The 24248-nt window shown below is 34.4% G+C and overlaps 2 protein-coding genes across 2 annotated transcripts in view; one reads left to right on the top strand and one right to left on the bottom strand.

The window, feature by feature from the left end:
• The window catches only part of LOC125645848 (RBPJ-interacting and tubulin-associated protein 1-like), a 40685-nt gene that overhangs the window by 8286 nt on the left and 8151 nt on the right, over window positions 1-24248 (top strand). The gene's annotated exons all lie outside the window — the stretch shown is intronic.
• Window positions 16586-23459, bottom strand: LOC125645847 (SUMO-specific isopeptidase USPL1-like). The gene is made up of 5 exons (XM_048871712.2): window positions 23335-23459; window positions 23048-23164; window positions 19793-20856; window positions 19335-19495; window positions 16586-18182 (listed from the first exon to the last, which is right to left on the bottom strand). Exons 2-5 carry the CDS (start codon window positions 23156-23158, stop codon window positions 17008-17010), a joined length of 2511 nt encoding a protein of 836 aa, XP_048727669.2. The 5' UTR covers window positions 23159-23164; window positions 23335-23459; the 3' UTR covers window positions 16586-17007.

Below are 24248 nucleotides of genomic sequence, written 5' to 3'. Positions count from 1 at the left end.
TTTGCACGCGCATGCACGTGCGCTTCATTTTGATTGGATAATGCTAAAACGTTTGTAACTATCTTATTTATGAAGCGAATGAGATGATATTCACAGCATATGTAGACAATATGTGTATCTATATGTTGAAGTAACAAAAAACGCCAACGCACACGCGCATGCGCATGCAACGTTTTTTAAATGTTCAATTTTTAAAGGACGATAACGTTTTTGTTTTTCATCAAATTCTATTCATATTAGGGGTTTAGATGTATCTTGGTACTCCTTACAAATTGCTGTGGTTAGAATTACTGCTCAGCACGTGCATGCACGTGTGCTGATTTCTGATTGGACGATTTTAAAATCGCTATAACTTCCTTATATTTGGTGGAAACGTTATGAAATTCATACTGTGGGTATATGATACAAATGCCTGTTGAACGACATCAACAAAAATTCGGAATCATACACGCGTGCGCGTGTATGCACGTGCAACGCTTTCTTTCATTTCTTGGTACTGAAATGACCATATTGAACGTACTACATGTAATTAAAGGCTAAAATAAAATGATTTTTTCCTATAGATTCACAAGGACATCACTTTTTAATTGGGGGAGGTTTGGGGAACATCTGTAACGGTCCCCGTTACAATTAGAACTAGTGATTATTGGATCAAAGGTCAAGGTCTATGAAGCGTCAAATTAACATAAACTCAAATAATTGAATATATCTTCAATTATTTGAAGATATCATCAATTCATTTGATGCGCGCAACAATTTAATTAAAGATATCTTCAAATAATTAATGATATCTTCAAATCTGAATTATTGCGCGCATTAAATGAATTGATGATAGCATTAATTCTTCTGCTGAATTGATGCGCGCTTTAATTGAATTAATGATCTCTTCAAATGAATTAATGATATCAACAATTGAATTGATGCGCGCTACAATTCAATTGAAGAGAGCAATAATTGATATAATGCGCGCATTAAATCAATTGATGAGAGCAATAATTGAATTGATGTGCGCATTAATTCATTTAATGAGAGCAATAATGGATTTAATGCGCGCATTAATTCAATTATTGCTCTCTTCAATTGAATTAATGATATCTTTAATTCATTTGAAAAGAGCAATAATTCTTTTAGAGAGAGCAACTAAATAATTAAAGATATCTTCAACATATCCACAATTGAATTAATGATCTCTTTAATTGAATTGTTGCTCTCTTTAAAAGAATTGATGCGCGCATTAATTCCTTATACAAAAGCATTGTAAATAATTAAAGATATCTTCAATTGAATTAAAGAGATCTTCAAATTATTTATCCCGAGCTCTAAATCAATTATTGCGAGCAATATTTCTACGAAATTAATGCTCTCATCAATTGAATTGATGAGAGCAATAATTGAATTAATGCGCGCATCAAATCTATTATTGCTCTCATTAATTCAATTGATGCTCTCATCAATTGAATTGATGAGAGCAATAATTGAATTAATGCGCGCATTAAATCAATTATTGCTCTCATTAATTCAATTGATGCACGCATTAATTCAATTGATGAGAGCAATAATTGAATTGAAGCGCGTATTAATTCATTTGATGAGAGCAATAATTGATTTAATGCGCGCATTAATTCAATTAAAGAGAGCAATAATTGAATTGATGATATCTTCAAATAATTGAAGATATATTCAATTATTTGACTTTATGTTAATTTGGCGCTCCATAAAGGTCAAACTACAATATCGAAAAATATTGTCTGCTAAATATTTTGAAAAGCATTTGACAGTAAGGAACTCGGCGACAATGTTTGATCGTAAAGAGTATATGACCCTTATTGATTTATATGACAGAAGATCAAAGTCAAATTAAAGTACAATTTTGTAATAACAAACTTCTGCCTATCAGTACTTCGATAATTAGATTGTCAATGAGTATATATATTGAACCAGTGAGATAAGATACAGGTTATAGTGCAATACCTAGACTTCCAGTTGTTCAGGTGTAAAAAGAAATCATGAACACCATTAACTTTAAGTATACGAGATACCAACATGCAGCCCTACCTTGGGACCTGAACACATTTAATAATTTTGGATGAGCTCTCTAATAAGACTATAAAACTAAATCACTTGTTATAACTATATATTTCATTGATTTGCTAAACATTCAGGAGCAAAGAAAAATAGCTTTAATGTGACTCCCTTCACCTTAATTTTGAACTTTTAGATTACAAGTAGGACCAACACGGACCCCTGGATATACTAGAAGTGGGATCGGGTGCCTAGCTATAAGGAGTACGCATCCCCTGTCGACCGGTCCCACCCGCCGTGAGCCATATGATGATATGAAATAAGTACATTATAATGTTAAAAGGCCAAAAATCATGCGATTTTTGATAATAAAAAAAAACTGTATGGTTTTCAAATCATTATTTCAATAAATATCGAAAATTCTAGCGACGTCGCGCACGCTATTGGTGTCAATTTTGGTAACGTCAAAATGACGTTAAAACGCAACGTAATAACATCGATATAATATAATTTACGTTACAAGAAGTTTTGATGAAAACAAATATATATAAAATTGATATGACAGGGGTGTGACAAATGAAGCGAACGCAGCATAAAACGAATGAAATATTTTTCCTGAGAGGTAAATTATAATGGCTAAACTAAACTTGCGACTTAATCAGAATTAGCCTATATTTCCTCCGTGATCTTCATAACTGTTCTGTTTTAAACCAACTGGAATATATCATCACAATACTACGTATTTTAAAAGAAAAGTCCATAATGAACTCTTCAAAATGTTTTCGTTCATCTTGTGATTTTCAGTAATTTTTCATGCAATAATTGTATATTAATCTGAAATGACTGCAATAAAAAGGGATAGTTAGAATTACGTAATTTGGTACAGATGTATGCGCCATTAATTAGCACGTCAACCGCCTTTACACATAGATATTATTTCTATATACGATTTCTGTTAAATTAGAAAAATAAAATGTTGAATATAAGCAGGCTACGAGGATTTGGGTATGAATTAATTCTTACATGCATGCATGCGGACTAAGTGAAATTTACTTTCCATAATTCAGTGCTTGCCTCTAATACTATACATGATGGGTTTTGTATATATGTGTAAACACCACATCAATGAAGTGAACACAAACGCTTACACTGTAAAATTTTGAGATGAATACATGCATATACCCTCCAAAATCACAATTTTATTCTGCATTTCGTTTTTAGAATACATCTATAACATTGATAAAATAATCACAATTACAGACATTTTTCTGGTTAACCTTGAATTCTAAAAGATTGTTTGGCAATGCAGGGACGTAGAAAAAAAAAGGAGGGACCTTTTTTGACAATGATCAATATCTGTTATTTCTATATTGAAGAGTGTAAGCTATGATGTTACGACATGTAATGAAGGATAAATCCGCAGCCTCGTTGCCTGGGGAAATATGAGGCAGTGTTAACTTATGAGGATCCTACCCCCCCTCCCCCTTATTTTTGGTTTGCATTTCAAGAACTTTAAACGAATCTTCTTCGGCTGCCCCCCCTCCCCCCCTTTGAAAAACGATGCTACGTGTCGGTGTTGTAGCATAGACTTTTCCCCCGGAAAAACGGAGCCGGGATAGATCTTCCCCCATTGGGTGAAAAAGCGCCCCAGCATATAATTTTCCCCTATGTACAAAGTTAGTATAGAATTTCCCCCTGAGCGGAAAAACCGCCCAGATAAAAAAAACAATGAAATTTGTTATTATTGCTATAAAGATGTACGTGTTATCACCAAAAAAAAAAAAGTTGCAGAAAGAAACAAATATTAATTTTAAATTAAAAAGACATTAACTTCTTCCCAACTTCACTATTTCAGATGTTAGATACTGGTAGATAACAACAAAGACTTGAGATGTATGAATGAATATTGATATACCCTTACACGATTTGAATAATTTCCTTTTTAAAAACCAAACATAAGATGATGATTGTGATACACAAGATCCTGCTCAAAATTCCTGGGTCTAGATAAGCAGGATAATTCTAGTAGTAAAGCTGGAAACGGATACATAGCTAAAATGTAAGAAGGGGGCGTACTGTCATTTAGGGGAGGGGGGGGGATTCTATACGTGGGCGGTTTTTCCTAGGGGGATTGGGCCCGGTTAATTCTTCTTCGGGGGAAATTCTATGCCAGGGCCATCTTTCCGCGGGGAATGTCTATCTTGGGCCTGTTTTTCCGGGGGGGGGGGGGGGGGGGGGAGTCTATGTGGGGGAAATTGTATGCTACAACACCGGCATTGAACAAAATATTTTCCACGAACAACTCCGCCTTCGGACTTGAATGATGCTCCCCACTTGTCGATTTCATATGATTAGCACTAACGAAAATTGTCCATGCAGCTTGATCTCGTGGGCCTTAAATAAATACTTACCCTGGTCCGTTCCTAAGTTAGCAGAGCAATTAGGATGTAATTTTTAGAAGCTAAAAGGAAACATTGCTACATGTACATGCTTTATGGTGATTTGTCAAAGGCATTTAATCATGCATGGCGTAAGGGGCATCTTATATATTACGATACAAATTTAGAGTTAGTGATAAATTGCTAAAACTGTTCTAAAGTTATCTAAACAGAAATGAAATGGTATATTGCATAGAAACACATGTTTAATTCAAACTTACATGATTGTTATAATCCCTCAAAGGATCTGTATTAGGTCCTCTTTTATTTTCTTAAATGTCAATGATATTGCTAGAATGTGTCAAAGTTACATGTATGCATAAATTTATTTGAAGTCCCCTTTCTAAGACAAAAATTTACATTTGTTGTTTAGCACTTGTACCTGGAATTAGGAAATGGTGTTTGGATCCACTGTCATTGTGGAGTTTTGTGTGTGTGTGTTTTAATGGTTTTCTCTTTGCCTAAATTCTTCATTATTTTGTTTGTTGCATTCTCTCCCCCACACCCCTCATTTATTCTTTACTCATTCGTATCCGATCAGAAGCTGCCAATGTGCATGTGATTGTGTCTCTTGTAATATGTAAATATAACACGAAAATGTACTTGTATACATAACCAATACATTATAAAACTTTTTGAGTTTATCTAAATACAAATATATTTTTTAATTCAATGTTAAATAACATTATGTTGTATAATTGTATTAACTGTTTCACAACAATGCTGCACTTTGTAGTTATAAAACCGATATTTCAGTTCTTTTGATATACGTGTATTGAGATGTAATTACAAGCACATGTTCATCGTAACGTCAAAACGGTCTTCTTTTTACGTCTGTGACAAAACGTGTTGACATTTATTTTTTGTTGGAATTTTGTAATTATTAGACTGCATATATTTTAAATTAAAGAAAACACTTTTTCAAGAGATGCACATTCATTAAAAATCATAAAATTTCTTAATTTTTGTTAATATAAATCTCTACGGATGATTGATTTTGAAACAGTTATTCAATTTCAATTAACATAATACGATTACGGCAAGGTGTGACATTCAGTGTTGACTCCGTAGATTGTCTAAAAAACAAACACATTTTAACAGAATCAACTCAAATTTTTTGTTACGATGAAATTTTGATTTGCACATTCCGTAAATGATGTTCAAAAGGTGCACATTACTAAAAATGCATTCTTAAGTTACTTTAATTCAATACATATCTTAATTATCTGTGACATTTTGGACGTCAAATTATCATTGTGACACATAGCTATACATTCAATACCATTTTAACTTTTACAATAAACTACATGTCATGTTAAAATTTTGTTCAAAAATATATTTAGAAATAATATAAAAATCTATTTCTAAAATCGTTTTTATTTAACACAGACCGTTAACTCAATATATCCAAAAAACTCTATTAACAGCCATTTTCAAATTGTAACTTGAGACGTTGTGACACATAATCTAATGAGCATAACCGCAATGAATAATCCACATATCAAACACCTATAATACAATATTCACCGTTTCTTAAGATTAGTTATTTTCATATTAAAATCACTTATCCAAAGATTAATTCAAATTTTGAATAAATAATTCAGAATTCTCTCAAATATCCAAATGTACTTACAAAATGTGTCATGGACATGGTCTATTTTCCTAACGTTAAAGCTTATCTACACCTCCATTCTTGCATTGTGAATCAGCGTCTACAGCGTACATATTAGGTGACATGATAATTTTAATAACTTATATTATCAACATCACCATCTTAAGTATTCTGCAAATTTTTATGTTTGTATCACTAGTTTTAAGAAAGCTATGAACATTTTGGTAAATTGTGTGCGACACCGTCGTTACCTGTCTACATACAATATTTACGTAAATATCAGAATATCCAAGCTAATACATTTTAATAATTCGCATCTTAATCAGATGTATCGATATCGAATGGGTAGAATGTAAAATTGTCGTCAAAATGATATGCAACTTTCGTATATTAAAGTGTTTTTATTAATATAAAACAGCGTAAATGCTCCCGTAATGCTATAAAATACGTTTTGACACAAACAGCGTGCGCGACGTCAGCACAATTTTTTAACCACTGAGCTCTGATGATAGAGAAACAAATCGATCGCTACAAATAATTTCACCTATCTTTTAAATCGCCATCTTTTCACATGGTGCAATAAAAAGTATAAGTGAATATGCTGGCCTAATGAAAATGGCATTAAATAGAACAAAATGGCGATTCAAAATGGTGGAAGGGAATTTCACAACTCAATGATATGGTTTAATTCTGAATCCTTTCATGGAAAATCACAAGCCTGTAGATGAAATTCCTTCTATAATTCACAATCCTTCTTCCTCAAAGACCCGTTCCTCGGAAAAGTCCTTTTCACCTGTATATGTTTATTTTGTTAAAGACGTAATCGACAGATGCTATGATGCAACATTTAATGTACGCTACATGATTTAATAGGAATATTGGTAATTTATGCTACATGTATGTAAGGTGAAGATGTCCGACAGTGAACAATCTCATAACTCTTATAAGGAATACAAAATAAAGAGTTGGGCAAACACGGACCCCGTGATATACCAAAGGTGGAATCAGGTACCTAGGGGGTCGACCCAAATGAAAAAAATAATAATACAAAAAATCTCGCTGCCCTCCTATCTGAGGAGACAAGCCTCCATTAATTTCATCCATTAGGAAAACAATTCTTACCGCTGGGGGATTTTCGGATGAGGATGCTATGAAGTGTAATGATGAAATATGTTTGAGGAGAAAAAAAGACCACGCGCAATGCCTTCTATTTGAAATCCTGTGTAATTGATCGAGTTGTCATTTGAAATTTTGAGATTTCTGATTGGAAAAGGAATATAGGTTGGAACATGTCAGACTGATTTTATTAAATACAGGGCTTAGAAATGGCTCCGCGTAGGTACTTTCGTCTATCGGCTATATAAAAGTCTGCCTGAAATCGCACCAATCTGTGCAGCGAATGGACTTTTGCAGATGCAAAATTTTGAACAAAGAAACATGTAGTACAAAAGAGAGAAATTTAGAACAACGAAAGATGTTGTAATACTAGAAAACAGATAAAATTCGAAAGTGCTCCTTTTTCATTTGTAAGTTACACTATTGTAAAAGTATGATTTCTAATACTGTTAATTGTTTTCTCCTATAAACCACATTAAGAGAAAATCCGAGGCCCCTCATTTTGATCTACTTAAAGATCCAGTTCGTGACCGCACGGTTATGGAAAAGTAGACATGACCCAATCTAGAAAGATGTTGTTCACCTGGAGTGGCCAAGAATTATTAGCACCTGGGTAGACTCTGGCCAATAATGAATTGATTGTCAATTCCACGATCCCGGGCGTGGATGTTTATTAGCACCTGGGTAGACCCTGGCCAATAATGAATTGATTGTCAATTCTACGATCCTGGACGTGGATGTTTATTAGCACCTGGGTAAACCCTGGCTAATAATGAATTGATTGTCAATTCCACGATCCCGGGCGTGGATGTTTATTAGCACCTGGGTAGACTGGCTAATAATGAATTGATTGTCAATTCCACGATCCCGGGCGTGGATGCTCTGACTCTAGGACGGGACCAAAACTTGACATGTTGTGTATAACATTGAAATAATATCTTCTACAGGGTTGTTATTGCTACTAAATTGGAACCAATTATATATTTAAAAGGAATAGGTATAGTCCTTCATCAAAAATGTAAATCCATGGTCTCTGTGGTAAGGTTGTTAGTTCCACAGTGGGGCCAAAATTATTATATTGATTATTGTCTTCATCATTTGAAAGACTTCTGTAGTTTGCTGATGCGGTATAAAACTGAATACATATAAATTAGGAAAAGCAGAAAAGAATGTACCAAAATTGTGAATTTTGCAACCTCGGGGTTTTGACTCTATCAAGTTAATGTTACACATACTGTATGATATCATGTAAAATGGGTTTTTTCGGGGGCACTAATTAAGTTTAACAGTTGCTGAAATATTTGAATTTAGCTTTGATGTGCAGAATAGGATTTTTTTCTAGATTCTTTAACAAATACTCAGGTGACCGATAAGGCCTGTGGGCCTCTTGTTTAAAAGATTTTTCCTACATATCCTCATGTAAAACTTTGATCCCCTATTGTGGCCCCAACCTACTCCTGGGATTGATTTAAACAATTTAGATTTTTGAATCTCCACTCATTATAGCAAGGAAGCTGTCACAAAAGTTGTGTCCTTTCTGGTCTTGTGGTGCTTCAGATTTTTAAAATATGCCGTGCTATTTTCACCATTTCTTAATTATCTCCATTCCAGGCTGTCCAGCACTTGTTGACAAAAAATTGGGGTAATTTTAGGGATTAAAATAAGAAATTTCAGGGCTAAAAATAGGAATTTTATAACTAAATCAGGAAAAGACAATAAAGAAACTCACAAAAATTCTGTAAGTGCAGAAAGGGCATCTTCAAGGTAGGGGTAAAACGATTCATCGAAATATCGATACTGTTCAATATAAACGTTCGATTCAATGTTCAATTCACTGCCTCGATCTTCGGATTAGATTTGGTAAATTGCATCGCACGCAACCTGTACTTATTATATTTACATGCACAAGGGACGACATGGCGTTCGATAATGGTCAGACTCTTGTTAGCCTCGAGTTTGACAAACTTAATCAGTTTAAACTACGAATCCAACAAACATCTTATCGTTCGGCGGTTTGGAAACATTTTGCTTTTGAAATTGTAAATTTGAATCTTTGTAAAGAAAATTTCTTTAAAATCATTTATTGATTTCTTCTATGAAATGTATCGTATCGAAAATCTTGAATCGTGGTACGAGTATTGCAATACGTATCGTTTCCGCCCTACGTGCAGATTTCCATTGTCCTAGCTGTTATTGGCTATATAGCCTTAATAGTGACATTATTGTCTACGTCACAACCAATAAACAAGCTAGACACATGGATCCACTCGTGACTGTCTTACCCGAGTAAGATGTGCAAATTACTTTAATACACATTTAGTATGAATACATTTTCAAAATTATTAGAATAGCAATAAAAAAAAAAAATCAATATATGCACCCAGGGGTGCATGAGCCGAATAGCATGGGATACATTGTAAAGTCAGGAATGATGTGGCATATTTATAATTGTGAAGAACTAATTTCAGTTTTAAAATTTTGGAGTTACTGTCCAGAAACCATATTTGTCTGCAGTTTCAATCCATTTTCGGTCACTGTGACCTTGACCTCTGTTCTCCAAAATCAATAGGGGCCTTGCTTTGCTGGTTTTCAACAATATATCCAAGTTTCATTTGATTCAAATTAAAAAAATTCGAGTTATCCTCCGGAAACCAATTTTTGTTGTTGGGATTTTAAATCTATATTCGGTCACTGTGACCTTGACCTTTTTTCTCCAAAACCAATAGGGGTCTTCCTTACCAGGTACCCAACAATATATCAAAGTTTCATTTGATTCGGATTTAAACTTTCTGAGTTATCATCCGAAAACCAAATATTTCTGAAATTTTCATTCTATATTCGGTCACTGTGACCTTGACCTTAAAAATCATTAGAGGTCTTCCTTACCTGGTACCCAACAATATATCAAAGTTTCATTTGATTAGATTGTAAACTTTTCGAGTTATCATCCGGAAACCAATTGTTGATGCCCAACCGCCCGCCCGCCCGCCCGCATCACCAAACCAATAGCCGAGTTCAACTTAATTGCAACTCGCTAATAATAAGGAATTGGCATGAAAACTTAGGATTTCTTAAAAAGAATTTCCCCTTGAATTCAACGTATTTTTAACACTAATAAAAAAAAAGAGGATTTTTAAAATGAATTTTAGGGCCACTGGACAGCTTGCCATTTTGAAAAAGGTGCGATCTTTTATTTGAACAACTTTAAATCCTCTTCACCCCAAGGGTGGTTTATGGCAAGTTTGGATGAAATTGGACCTGTGGTTCTAGAGCAGAAGTTGGTCCATCAAAGTTAAATTAACATGGCTGATAAAAACTTGATAGAGAAGTTCACTTGCTGGGCATTCAGCTAAGATGAACCAATGTGTTTTACCATTTTGTCACCCCCCTTCCCAGTAGTCGTGGGGTTCACTCTTAACTATAATATTGGTCAAGCTTTTCTATCTCTTTACTATAATATTGGTCAAGCTTTTCTCTTAACTATAATATTGGTCAAGCTTTTCTATCTCTTTACTATAATATTGGTCAAACTTTTCTATCTCTTTACTATAATATTGGTCAAGCTTTTCTCTTAACTATAATATTGGTCAAGCTTTTCTATCTCTTTACTATAATATTGGTCAAGCTTTTCTATCTCTTTACTATAATATTGGTCAAGCTTTTCTATCTCTTTACTATAATATTGGTCAAGCTTTTCTATCTCTTTACTATAATATTGGTCAAGCTTTTCTATCTCTTTACTCTAATATTGGTCAAGCTTTTCTATCTCTTAACTATAATATTGGTCAAGCTTTTCTATCTCTTTACTCTAATATTGGTCAAGCTTTTCTATCTCTTAACTATAATATTGGTCAAGCTTTTCTATCTCTTTACTATAATATTGGTCAAGCTTTTCTATCTCTTTACTATAATATTGGTCAAGCTTTTCTCTTAACTATAATATTGGTCAAACTTTTCTATCTCTTTACTATAATATTGGTCAAGCTTTTCTATCTCTTTACTATAATATTGGTCAAACTTTTCTATCTCTTTACTATAATATTGGTCAAGCTTTTCTATCTCTTTACTATAATATTGGTCAAGCTTTTCTATCTCTTTACTATAATATTGGTCAAGCTTTTCTCTTAACTATAATATTGGTCAAGCTTTTCTATCTCTTTACTATAATATTGGTCAAGCTTTTCTATCTCTTTACTATAATATTGGTTTGTTTGATATTCGTAGGATTGGTTAACTATATATCGTTAACCGATTGGTGACTGTATTATCTGCCATAATACTATCCATCTCATTGCGATCCAGCCTCACCCTCCAACACCTCCCAAATGCACCAACATAGTGAAGTTGAAGTGTGTTGTAGTAACATACATATGCTCCGTATGGGACGTATGGGTTGTCCCATGGTTTTAAAAATAAATAAATATAAATAAATAAGGACCATCGTGTACCAACACGTCTGATGACTGCGGTACTGTCTTTTGATGGCCGGACACATACATATGGTCGTATGTCATAAATCATAATGAAATAAAGAAGTAACTTATATTTTACAAAACTAAATAAAAAGTAAGAAATTAATTATATTTTTTATTTATATGATAAATTTAATAATAACTTTTATTTAATTTATTCAATAAATTAGAATTTAAAAAAAAAAAAAAAATTAAGTAAATTAAAATTAAATAATTAAAATATTTTTTTATTTATAATAAATTATATTTTTTATTTATATATTTAATTTATTCAATAAGTAAATTAAAATTTAAAATTTTTGTATAAGTAAATATAAAATTAAATATTGAAAATATATTTTTTAATTTATTTGGATTCTAATAGAAGGTAATAATTAGTAATCGCACGAGTCTCCGTCCTTCGCCCAAATAAATCAAGATACACCGAAATAAATATACCAGAATTATTACATAATTAGTAATATTAGTAACAGGTAATAGTAATAGGGATGTAGGTATGTATATACATGTGAAATAACTAAAATATATACAGAAAAGAATTAGGGTAGGGTCGCCAAAGAAAATTTTGATAATAGAGTGCTACTAGTTATTAGTTATAAATTTTGCCATACAACAATTTTGAGATCGTCATTAGGCAAGAATTTTGAGGTCGTCATCAGGTGCTACACCTCATACCCTGTACCATGTTTCTGTAGCTAGATCCAGCTTATAGCACGACATGGCTCCATAATTCTTATTCGATAGTATGTATTATGTGTATAAAACTGAAGATGCATAATGTAATAATTGGTGAGTTAGTAATGTTAAAATTGTATGACAGATAAAATATTAACCATAAGAAGTGGTATACTTGATTACAAAACATATAGATTTAATTAATTAATGAAAATACAGAGTAATAATAAGGAATTGGCATGAAAACTTAGGATTTCTTAAAAAGAATTTCCCCTTGAATTCAACGTATTTTTAACACTAATAAAAAAAAGAGGATTTTTAAAATGAATTTTAGGGCCACTGGACAGTTTGCCATTTTGAAAAAGGTGCGATCTTTTATTTGAACAACTTTAAATCCTCTTCACCCCAAGGGTGGTTTATGGCAAGTTTGGATGAAATTGGACCTGTGGTTCTAGAGCAGAAGTTGTCCATCAAAGTTAAATTAACATGGCTGATAAAAACTTGATAGAGAAGTTCACTTGCTGGGCATTCAGCTAAGATGAGCCAATGTGTTTTACCATTTTGTCACCCCCCTTCCCAGTAGTCGTGGGGTTCACTCTTAACTATAATATTGGTCAAGCTTTTCTATCTCTTTACTATAATATTGGTCAAGCTTTTCTATCTCTTTACTATAATATTGGTCAAGCTTTTCTCTTAACTATAATATTGGTCAAGCTTTTCTATCTCTTTACTATAATATTGGTCAAACTTTTCTATCTCTTTACTATAATATTGGTCAAGCTTTTCTCTTAACTATAATATTGGTCAAGATTTTCTATCTCTTTACTATAATATTGGTCAAGCTTTTCTCTTAACTATAATATTGGTCAAGCTTTTCTATCTCTTTACTATAATATTGGTCAAGCTTTTCTATCTCTTTACTATAATATTGGTCAAGCTTTTCTATCTCTTTACTATAATATTGGTCAAGCTTTTCTATCTCTTTACTATAATATTGGTCAAGCTTTTCTCTTAACTATAATATTGGTCAAGCTTTTCTATCTCTTTACTATAATATTGGTCAAACTTTTCTATCTCTTTACTATAATATTGGTCAAGCTTTTCTCTTAACTATAATATTGGTCAAGCTTTTCTATCTCTTTACTATAATATTGGTCAAGCTTTTCTCTTAACTATAATATTGGTCAAGCTTTTCTATCTCTTTACTATAATATTGGTCAAGCTTTTCTATCTCTTTACTATAATATTGGTCAAACTTTTCTATCTCTTTACTATAATATTGGTCAAGCTTTTCTATCTCTTTACTATAATATTGGTCAAGCTTTTCTCTTAACTATAATATTGGTCAAGCTTTTCTATCTCTTTACTATAATATTGGTCAAGCTTTTCTATCTCTTTACTATAATATTGGTCAAGCTTTTCTCTTAACTATAATATTGGTCAAGCTTTTCTATCTCTTTACTATAATATTGGTCAAGCTTTTCTATCTCTTTACTATAATATTGGTCAAGCTTTTCTATCTCTTTACTATAATATTGGTCAAGCTTTTCTCTTAACTATAATATTGGTCAAGCTTTTCTATCTCTTTACTATAATATTGGTCAAACTTTTCTATCTCTTTACTATAATATTGGTCAAGCTTTTCTATCTCTTTACTATAATATTGGTCAAGCTTTTCTATCTCTTTACTATAATATTGGTCAAGCTTTTCTATCTCTTTACTATAATATTAATGTAGCTTTAGAATTTAAGAACATGCAGTGGATTTTAAAAATTACAGATTATTTCCTTTGATCCCTTCCCTGGGGGCCATTTGAACAAAATTGAAAACGCATTACCTGACGATGATTGACGTGACCCCCCCCCCCTTTTTAGTCAAACGAGAACAACCAACGGTACATCAAACACCCATGAAAAGCTAATATAGGGCGTTTTTCTTACACCATTTGTAGAACTTGACTTCAAAGTAGTATTAGCAATCATCAGGGTGTGACATACTTTCTCTGCATAAAAAATACAAGACAAATCATGTACTCTCCATGTAATATTTTCACTTGGCATAAGATGTATATGTACCAAGTTTAATGGTCCTTGCCCCCAACGAATCAGTCTACTTCCTGCTACTACGACCTTGACCTTTGGAAACAATAGGCATCCTCCATTTGGCCTAAAGTGTATGTGTACAAAGTTTGGCAGTCCTAGCCCTAACTGTTGGGTTTGTATACTGCCTACAAGGTTTTTCTACTAATTAAGTGATACTGTGACCTAGACAAATTATATGCAGCTTCCTCTCATCATGGTGATCAAATGTACCAAGCTTCAAGATCCTGGAGTTTACAATTTGCCTGCCTACAAGGTGAAATTTTCAAACCAATATTGAGACCTTGACAAATAGACATCTTCCTGGTGATGGAATGTTCCAATATGCAATATCCTGACCACAAGACCCTATACCACGATACGTCCGGTTTTGGATTAATACTATACGACCATGACCTTACTCAAATGAAGATTGGTCAAGGTCATGACAAGTCCTCAGGTCATAGACAAGCTTTGTATAAAGTACAAGGATCTAATGTTGCCTTGTTACTCCATTATGACGGTTGACCTGGACTTGAATTTAAAATCTTTATGAGACTTGATCTTTACCTAATGACCTAGGACGAGACACATCTGCTGGTTGTAATATTGGAGTAGCATATACTCATATCATAAGCAACTGGCCTTCAAGTCAGTGTTCCTTTGTTAGGAAGAAAGACTCCAAAACACGAATGCATAAATTTTAGTGGTCAAGTTGTATTGTATACCTAATGTTGAGGTAGATCTAATCAATCTAAAAATACATATTCAAGTACAATTCCGTGTTTCTTAAACTGGAACCCCTCCTCACTTTAACACCCACCCCCCCCCCCCCTTCTATCTTCCATCATTCTACCCCCCCCCCCCCCACCCCATTACACCCAGTGTAAGGCTGCACTTATAATAAACTTACACAACAATAATGAACTTTTATTATTAGTGAAGCAAAAGAACCAAAACAAATGACCTTTATTTATCAGTCTTCCAATAATAAAAAACTATCTGCATTCTGATCAGAAAGTTTGGTTTTCTCCTTAGGTGGTAGATTCAATATTCTGTATTATCCGAAGACGACCGCAGACAATCCATTCCAGTCCTACCTTGGGTGTATGACGACAAACGAAGGACTTTTGCATCAAATATGACTGCAGACGTGTATATTTCATGTAAAGTGACCTACGAAGAGTATCTCACAAACAGCAGCGTGATTGACCAGTACAGTTTTACTCAACATGAAGGTGGAGATCCATGTTAAGCTGCAGACAAGCAAATGTTCTCCAGGGACAACAGACAACTTTTCTTCGCGACAACAGACAACTTTTCTTTGCGACAACAGACAACTTTTCTTGGTGACAACAGACAATTTCTCTTGGTGACGACAGACAATTTCCCTTGGTGACGACAGACAATTTTTCTTGGCGACGACAGACAATTTTTCTTGGTGACGACAGACAATTTTTCTTCTCCTCATTATCTTGTGTGTTAGTGAGTTTTTTTCATGTTGATCATTAAAGTATTTTCCTTGACGACAGACAAGTATGTTAACCATTTAGAATTCTGCTTCTTCAGATGACGACAGACACCATTTTTTTTTACCACAACACATTCCAAATGACAGATATTGCCATATTTTTTTTTTTTTTTTTTTTTAAATTTTATGAAAGAACAGCTGGGTGGGACCTTTCAGATTGACCACGCAGCAATCAGTCTGGCAAATTAAGTGTCAAAAGTTTAGGACGATTGGTCGGCACAGGTGGATAATCCAGTGGTACCTGTAAATCACAGAAATTCAGTGCTGCAAAATATATATATACAGAAATGGTCTCCATGTGAGTTCTAGAGAAAGCAAATGACCTTTAAAAAAAATGACACGCTACTGACCATAACACGACAGACGAAACGAGAATGACCTTAAAATATACAGCAGTAAATGACCTTAAAATATACAGTATAAAATGACCTAGCACAACAGACAGACAAAAAGCCCTCTTTTTTGGTAATATAACAATGACCTTAACCTTAAGACAAATTTTAAAAATATTGATAGACAATGACTTGACCTGTAGTCGGTGTGAATAACAATCTCGAAATCAACTGCACTTTTTTTTTCAACATACACTCCAGTGTTTCTTTCTGGTACCCAATTGTTTTTCAAATAAAAATGAGAGCACTTGTTTTGGGGAAACAATGTAATATTGTAACAAAAGTAAAAGTCAACAATTATTAAATATAAAATAGACTTTGGTGTAAATGTATACAGGACTTCTGAAGATTGGAACACAATAGTGGCAGAAACACTCTCTTGCCTCTCAAAGACATAAACTGAATCATCCCTTGGTCACTTACATAATCAGCCATACCTAGTAATTCTGATCTCACTCGCACTCTGTTCACACGACTAAGGTAAAAATATGTATTTAAATGCTCATACCTGCACCACACCTATTTACACTCAACAGGCCTGATCACACGACTCAGGTGGAAAAATATGGAAATGGATGTACACAATGTGACAATAAAATGACCAACAATGAAAATATGGCAACTTCACGACCTTAGATCCACCTTTTTACAACAAATTTTTTTCTGACAATTACAACTGTGCTAAAAATTCATCAAAATTTGAGGAAGCAAGATTTTCAGGACTGGCAATAAAATCAGCAAGGTCTTTTACATCAGGAATGAAATCATCACCATTTAATTCGACCTGGGACATTTTCATGCTACTTGTCAGCTCTGAATTTTCAGGCATCGTGAGATTTAAAGCACTGTAGAGACTCTGAAGAACGTCACATCCTTCTGATGTTGGCACCTCTATCATTTCTACCAGGGGCAGCGACTCTGGGGAGCTGGTACTGCTGCACACCGATTTCCGCCTCTTGACGTCTGCCTCTTGCGTTGCCTTCTTTCTCTTCTTCATGGTGACAGTATCGCTGTATGAACTTAACGTTGGACTATTGGGCCGCGAGGAATCTCCTGACATGGAGTACACACTAGCACTCCGTACCAGTCTAGAGCCTTGGGATGAATCTGACTTAGAATTTCTGTGTGAAAAATAGCCTTCAAATTTCTTCTTCCCTGTAAATGGAGCTCTAAAGCTTGCAGAACTATTTCCATGAACTTTTGACATTGTATCAGCACCTCCTAATGCTGACGACAATTTCTCAATTTTATTCTCTGCTTGTAAAACCATAGACTTCCGAGATTTCCTCTGAAGGAGTGACTTTAAAAAGTTGGGAGTGTATACTCTGGGTGAACTTGTTGGACCTGAAGGAGAAGTTTTCATCTCCTTGATGGTGTGGTTATTAAAACTTGATGTCTCAAGCTCTGTCCCGCGTGCAGACTTTCGAGAAAGGTTACTGGACAATGGACAAGGTGTCTGTGGTTCTAGATTTTTTTGCGGCAGCTGAACGATCTGCCCAGTAGCGGTCAGTGTAACAACCATGTTGGGTTTTAGAGCAGATGGAGATAAAGACCGTAAATTCTCTGTTCTGCAGCTGGCTTCCTCGGGCTTCTTTATCTGGGAGTTTGTCAAGCCTGCTGGTAATGACTTCTTTCTGCAGAGCTGCTCATCTTTCTGTACTTCAGCTTGTTGCTTTTTACGCCCCATACTTAGTATGGGTTTAATACCACCTGTTTCTTTTGTATCTGGCATACACGAACTCTCCCACATTACGATATGAATCTGTTCTGCAGGAACATTGAATGGAAGTTTTTGGAACTGCGAGACCGGAGATTTTAAATCATCACATTCCATCCAAGCTGACTCTGTTAAATAAAAAATCAACATCATTATAAAACTATTATTCTCAATTATACATAAATGAATCATTAGCACTTCATGAAAAGTAGGCGGCAAGAAGCCTTGCAGTTCATCCCCAAATGTATTTTCAAAAATGAATTGCGTTATATCTACTTTCATTTCTGTCAGAATTCCCCGCCAGTAAAATAAATGTATTATACTTTTACATTGTGAACAACAAGGAAACGGCCATCATTACAATTGGTAGTAACGATATGGAAGGAAATGTAAACATTACGTTATATTGAAGTTAATGTTATCTATATTCTCTTTAAGCCCCCCCCCCCCCCCCCCCCCCCCAATAGGTGTGTTTCTGATTGTATCTTTAAAAAAAAAAGAAAAGAAAAAAGGGTCAGGGTGGGCAAAACATTTTTTTTTAATTTTATTTTTCTATTCAGTCAATAGTTGCCTTGTATCACTGGGAAAGAAACTTTTACACGATACATTTGTCAGTACTGACATGTAGCATCAAGTGTTCAATGTGGGGTAAAATACTAAAAGAAATCAAAAATGACATTTTGACAACCGCTTTTATCCTATTTCATCAAGATTCAGATTGCATGTATATCTATGTTGATCTACAGAAAGCATGCAAGATGCCGTTTTGAAAATTTCCGATAATTTGAATATGTAGCCCAATTTTTTTAATTTGAGAAAGGAAGGGTACATAAATTAAGGATTGGAATTGAATTAGCTTTAAATATACAAGTTCCTGGGAGACGTAGAGTTGGTCTGCCAATGCTATCTTGGAGAGAGTTGACGGAGAAAGATCGTAGAGAATGGAAGCTCTCAACTGCCGACCCTCAAGACCGGAAAGAATGGAGATCTGAGGCGACATCTGCCATGCGTGCAGCCAGCCAGATACCTGGAAGGGGCCCACTAGTGTGGACACTACCCGTGATACTGCATGGAAATAAAAAGGAACCGACAACAACAAAACAACAATTTATCTGCAAAATTAGGGACAGGATAAAAATTTAGGGTTGGCCGGGTAACCGGAAACACACCTATTTTTTTGTCCTAAATCTTATATACCTTGAACGCTTAACTGAAAGAAAGAAATAACACAAACATACATAAATACTTTAACCTAGGAAGTGGAAATATAAAATAATTACCTTGATCATCATAAATCCAGGTAACGAAGTGGTCCGGATTACTGAGGTACTGAATCAGTCCTCTCACTCTGTAGTTCCTTCCTCCAAATGTAAAAGATAGGTTTTCTACGTTGTTATTCTGAAGTCCCTCCACGAAATGAAGGATAACCACATTAGACAATCTGAAAAATACACCGGACACGGTAATATCAATTTCATAAAAATTCCAAAATATAATTACTGCACAGTTAGAGTTGTTTAATACTTTCAATATTAGCATGATTAGTGAACAGAGTTGCGAAAATATTTTTATTTAACTGTTGATAATATGAGTATACATAAAATATATCTGCACTTCTGGTTTAAACAAAAAGATGGCAATAATGAAAAATAATCGGATTTTTGCTATATCAGTTTGACTGAAGTCTATGTATAAATTCAGAGTATTATTTCCCAAGAATAAGTCTTAAAATTCTTACTTTTCAAACACCATTTTTTGTTGCTGCCATGGCGCCCGGCACTTGAAACACGACCACTCCACTGTTGGTTCCGCCGATCTCATATTTTGAGGAGGTTTAGGGATAGTAGGCAGTACTTGCTCATAGGAGTCACTCTGCTTGTATCCACAAGCCTTGCAGTTAAAATCAAACCTATACTTCATCATAATTAGCTTCTCTATAGCATTATTCCCTTTCACTAGTAAAGGAATGGCAAACAAAGGGCTATCATTTTTCCCCTTCTCGCACTGCAGACGTGGTTGAAGCTTTTCAAAAACAGTTTCTCGGACATCCTGCAACATGCTAAATGCATAGTAATATCTATCTTCGATTGCATAATGTTCCAAATCGAGTTGGGAACTCAGTTTTATTCCAGCACCAGTTTTCACTCTATTATCCATCAAAGACATATGTTGAAATTTGTTTACAACGTCAGGTGACTTTTGCATTGTAAAGGGACTCCGCAAAGACGCCAGCTGCACTTTCTCCTCTGTAGAACTGGGCACTGACTTTGATGTGCTAAGCTTTAATTCTCGAGAGGAGTTTAGGATTTCACAGGCCTGGCTGTAAGCTGTGAGTAGAGTAGAGAGCACGGTTTTATGCTTCTCATTGAAAGACTTGACATTTTCTTGCAGTTTTTTACAGTGAACAAGTAAACACATCACAACATCAAGCCAACATAATGCGTCCTTATTCTGCCACTGTGGAAACAAAATCTGTGTAGTTCCCACAATCTCTTTCCCCTGGCAGGCTGAAGCAGACTTATTTGCATTGTGCTCATTGTTCTGAACAGTTGATTTTCCTGGTATGTATGGGGTTAGAACTTTTCCAACACTTGGTGGATGTGTTTGGTTGACAGTGGAGCTCAGTATTTTCTTTACACTTGGCGAGCATGGGATGAAATCTCCATATTTCTTGGAGGAAGTTAATGGCTGGGGCTTTTGGTTTGAGATGGATTGAGCCTTTTTCCTTGGTGGTGATATGTCTGTGTATTTTCTATTCACTATTATACTTTCTGGAGCTGTCTGGCCAACAGGATAAGTACACTGAAATGACAAAGATGAATATAATAATCTTAAGAATAAATAATGAACTAAATTACATTCCTTACACAGAAAGAAATATATACAAGCTATTATAATCTTAAGCATAGATATCGACACTAGTCTAGTGGTGAATCGATTGTTGTCGATGATTGATTGTTGGTCGTTCAGAGATCTATGATGCTACTAATCGATTACATAATAAAAATCGCCGACACCATTGACCAAAATAAAATTTCAAAAAATTCAATTTTGTTCAGATATTTTTCTCTCTATGTGTCAAACACTATCAAAATGGCGAGAGAAGTGAACAACGACGACATTCAAAAATCGGATAAAGGAGTCGGTCTCCGATATCTTTGGGACATTGTGATTATAAATAAATTCCACTAGGCCAAAATAAAATTATAGGTTGTTTGGAATTGCTGCCCGCCTCAATAGAATGATTCCCACTGAAAAAATTATATTGAAAAAAAATTGTTTTTTGTTCCATCGGTAAAAATTGTTTATAATTTTATTCGATTGCCGAATTACTCGTCTTTAAACATCAGGTTTGACGTCATCATTAATTTAATCAGTCGGATCAGTGAAATGCTTTTTTCTTGCTATCTGTAATAAAGCAAATAGTCCTCCATGTAGATGATCGCCGTTGACAATCAGTAGCCACCAAAATGTCAGCGTGAAGTGTAAAGCATCCTGCTAATGAGCCAAACATTCCTTTGTTTGTTTCTATATATATACATGAGGTGAAAATCAGCAATATAATTTACAATTTTAGTCTTCACTCTTCAACATACTATCAATGAAAAAAGATCCTGAGCGAAGTAAAAAAAACAAACAAACACCCTCAGATATGTCAGATGGCATGTGCAATATCGGCCAAAGTTACATGGATCTAAAGTGTTTGAAGTTGAATTGTTGCACAATACACATGGGGTTTGCATACTATGCTCAAGCAGCTAAGGGCATAAGAAAAGATTTTTGCTTTTATTGTGCATCAGCTGAAGCCGATTTCAAAGGACCATAATTTATTACAGAAATTCTGTAGGGTTCTCCTAATCCGTGCTGATTGTCTTGTCAAAGGGCTAGAGATTTTCAAAGAGAAATCCTCTAAAATAGACTGATGAATTATTGATAGGAACTGTCACTTTTGTCAGATTTTTTAGTATTTTGAACAGTCATTTCCCCCACCTTTTTTTCAGCTTGATTGTTTCCGAATGAAAAGAAAAAATATCTAAATAATAAATCTGTTCACTGTTTTATATTGCGGTTTTTATCATTAATTCTAAATTCAACTTCAATAAAAAAAGATAAAATTCCCTTCCTCCCTCCTGGTTCTGAAACCCCCAGGCAGCTATTGAAACTCTGATTTATTTACCTGTGAACGAAAGAAACAAAGATTCAACTGTTGTTTTCAAATGTTGAATAATTCTGTTATCTATTTTGAGGGAAAAACCCACTTTAATGACAATTCCGATTATAATCAATTACATGTGTCCAATTTTTACCAATAATTGATGATGGCATTTGGTTCGATTGACCATCACTAATGAACACAACCATTAACATTTTGCTGATCCAACAGAAAGTAGGTGGATGTTAGTGGCTAACATGATCTAATTTCAGTTGGATCAGCAAAATCAAGTCTTGTTTGGGTAAGCAAATTGTTTTTAAAATTTATCAATATCACCTCTTAGTCTCAAGTCCATTGGATTTCTCACCCACAACTAAAATGTCAAGAGACCGCCAAACAAACTCACTTCTTAATCAGGATTTCACGGTTTATTTTTAGGAAACAAATGCAACTTCTGTGTACTTTCATAGTATGACAGCACTCAACATTTTCAAAATTATTTATGAGCAGTGATTTTTTTCTTCCCACTGGTACTGGTACCGGTACCCATTCAATTGGGAAAAATAGCGTCAAAATCGAACAAATTGGGAATTTTCTACCAATGTAACGGCAAATGATTTTAACTAAAAGAAAAGAAAAGAAAAAAGAAAACAAAACAAGAGATAGTGAATTGGGAATTTTTAGTCTCAAAATTGGGAAAAATCAATGGTTTTTGGCATTGGGAATGGTACCGTTTATCGGTACCAGTTATATAAGGAAAAAAATCGCTGATGAGCTTCGCGAGCGATAAAATTGCTGACTCCTGTGAAATAATCTCGTTATCAAATTATTAAATTTTACCTTGTCGTCTTCACAAAATCGAACTGCCTCATCAAAGTTGATCTGGTACACTCGTAGACGACTAGTTTTCCCATTGGAAGCACACACATGACAATACTCTGAACTGTTCATGTTGTCCTAAAAATATTCAATAAACATTGAATATATAACCTTCGTTAAACGAACTCCCTACGTTTGTTCACATGACCAGGCCGGTAACGAACGTTTTCTGTACGTTTAAAAAAAATGGCCCATTGCCAAAACTTTTATATGATTAAATGTGCCAATATAACAATGCAATTGTATACCTCTTCGTATTTTATCTGACTTTAACGCCAAGGGCGTCAAAGTTACACATCACTTTTCCCTAAGGAAGCTGCAGCACATGCCCGACGCCATTTTCTTATCAATACGCATGGCATTATGGGGAAAATGGTAGGTGTAATCTTAGTACTTCGATCAGAAAATCAATTTCACAGGTAAGGGGACGTTTCGCTCCCCCAAAACATTTCGCCCTCAGACGGTTCGCGCCATTTAACGATACACAACGTCTGAGACATTTCCCTGTATTGTATTTGATAAGAGTTCAGGTTTATTTTCTCAATGTTGTTTTCATATGTGATATTTTATTATTATTTCATATCTTTATTTCTGTGACTGTTGATATTTTAGCTAGTATGATTTAACTAGTGTGTTTGCTATGAATCTCATATAATTTGGTGTAATTGTTAAATTTGTTCACTATAATATTTAGGAGGATGTCTCGGAGAAAAACATGCAAAATCACTAAAATCGTCCAGATGGGTACATAGAACATTCCATTTTGTTATATGTTTTTATGATCTGGGATGTACATGTAACATGATATGGAAAATGTACTTTGGAATTTCCTCACGTGATTTTATTGACAATGTATCAAATATTGATTTTTCGAATATAGACGAAACGTTTTACTCTCTAACAAGAGTTCCGTGCGCTTCTCGCACTATTGTGTAAGTGAAGCTTGCGTAACTCGCCCTCTGGTGAGAGGATGAAAACGTTTGGGAGCGAAACGTCTTTTGAGAACGAACTGTCGTGGGGCAAAACGTCTCTAGGGACAAAACAGTTTGCATTCATTCCTCAAATTATGCAAATTGGAATAATACAAATCGAAATAAAATTGTTTTGGTATCCAATGTTGAATTAATCAAGCTATTGTGTTGAACTTATATTTTAAAAGAGA

This window comes from Ostrea edulis, chromosome 6 (assembly GCF_947568905.1).
Source record: "Ostrea edulis chromosome 6, xbOstEdul1.1, whole genome shotgun sequence".
NCBI classification, from domain to species: domain Eukaryota; kingdom Metazoa; phylum Mollusca; class Bivalvia; order Ostreida; family Ostreidae; genus Ostrea; species Ostrea edulis.
The sequence above is the reverse complement of the archived record's forward strand: the minus strand, read 5'-3'. Positions and strand labels throughout refer to the sequence as shown.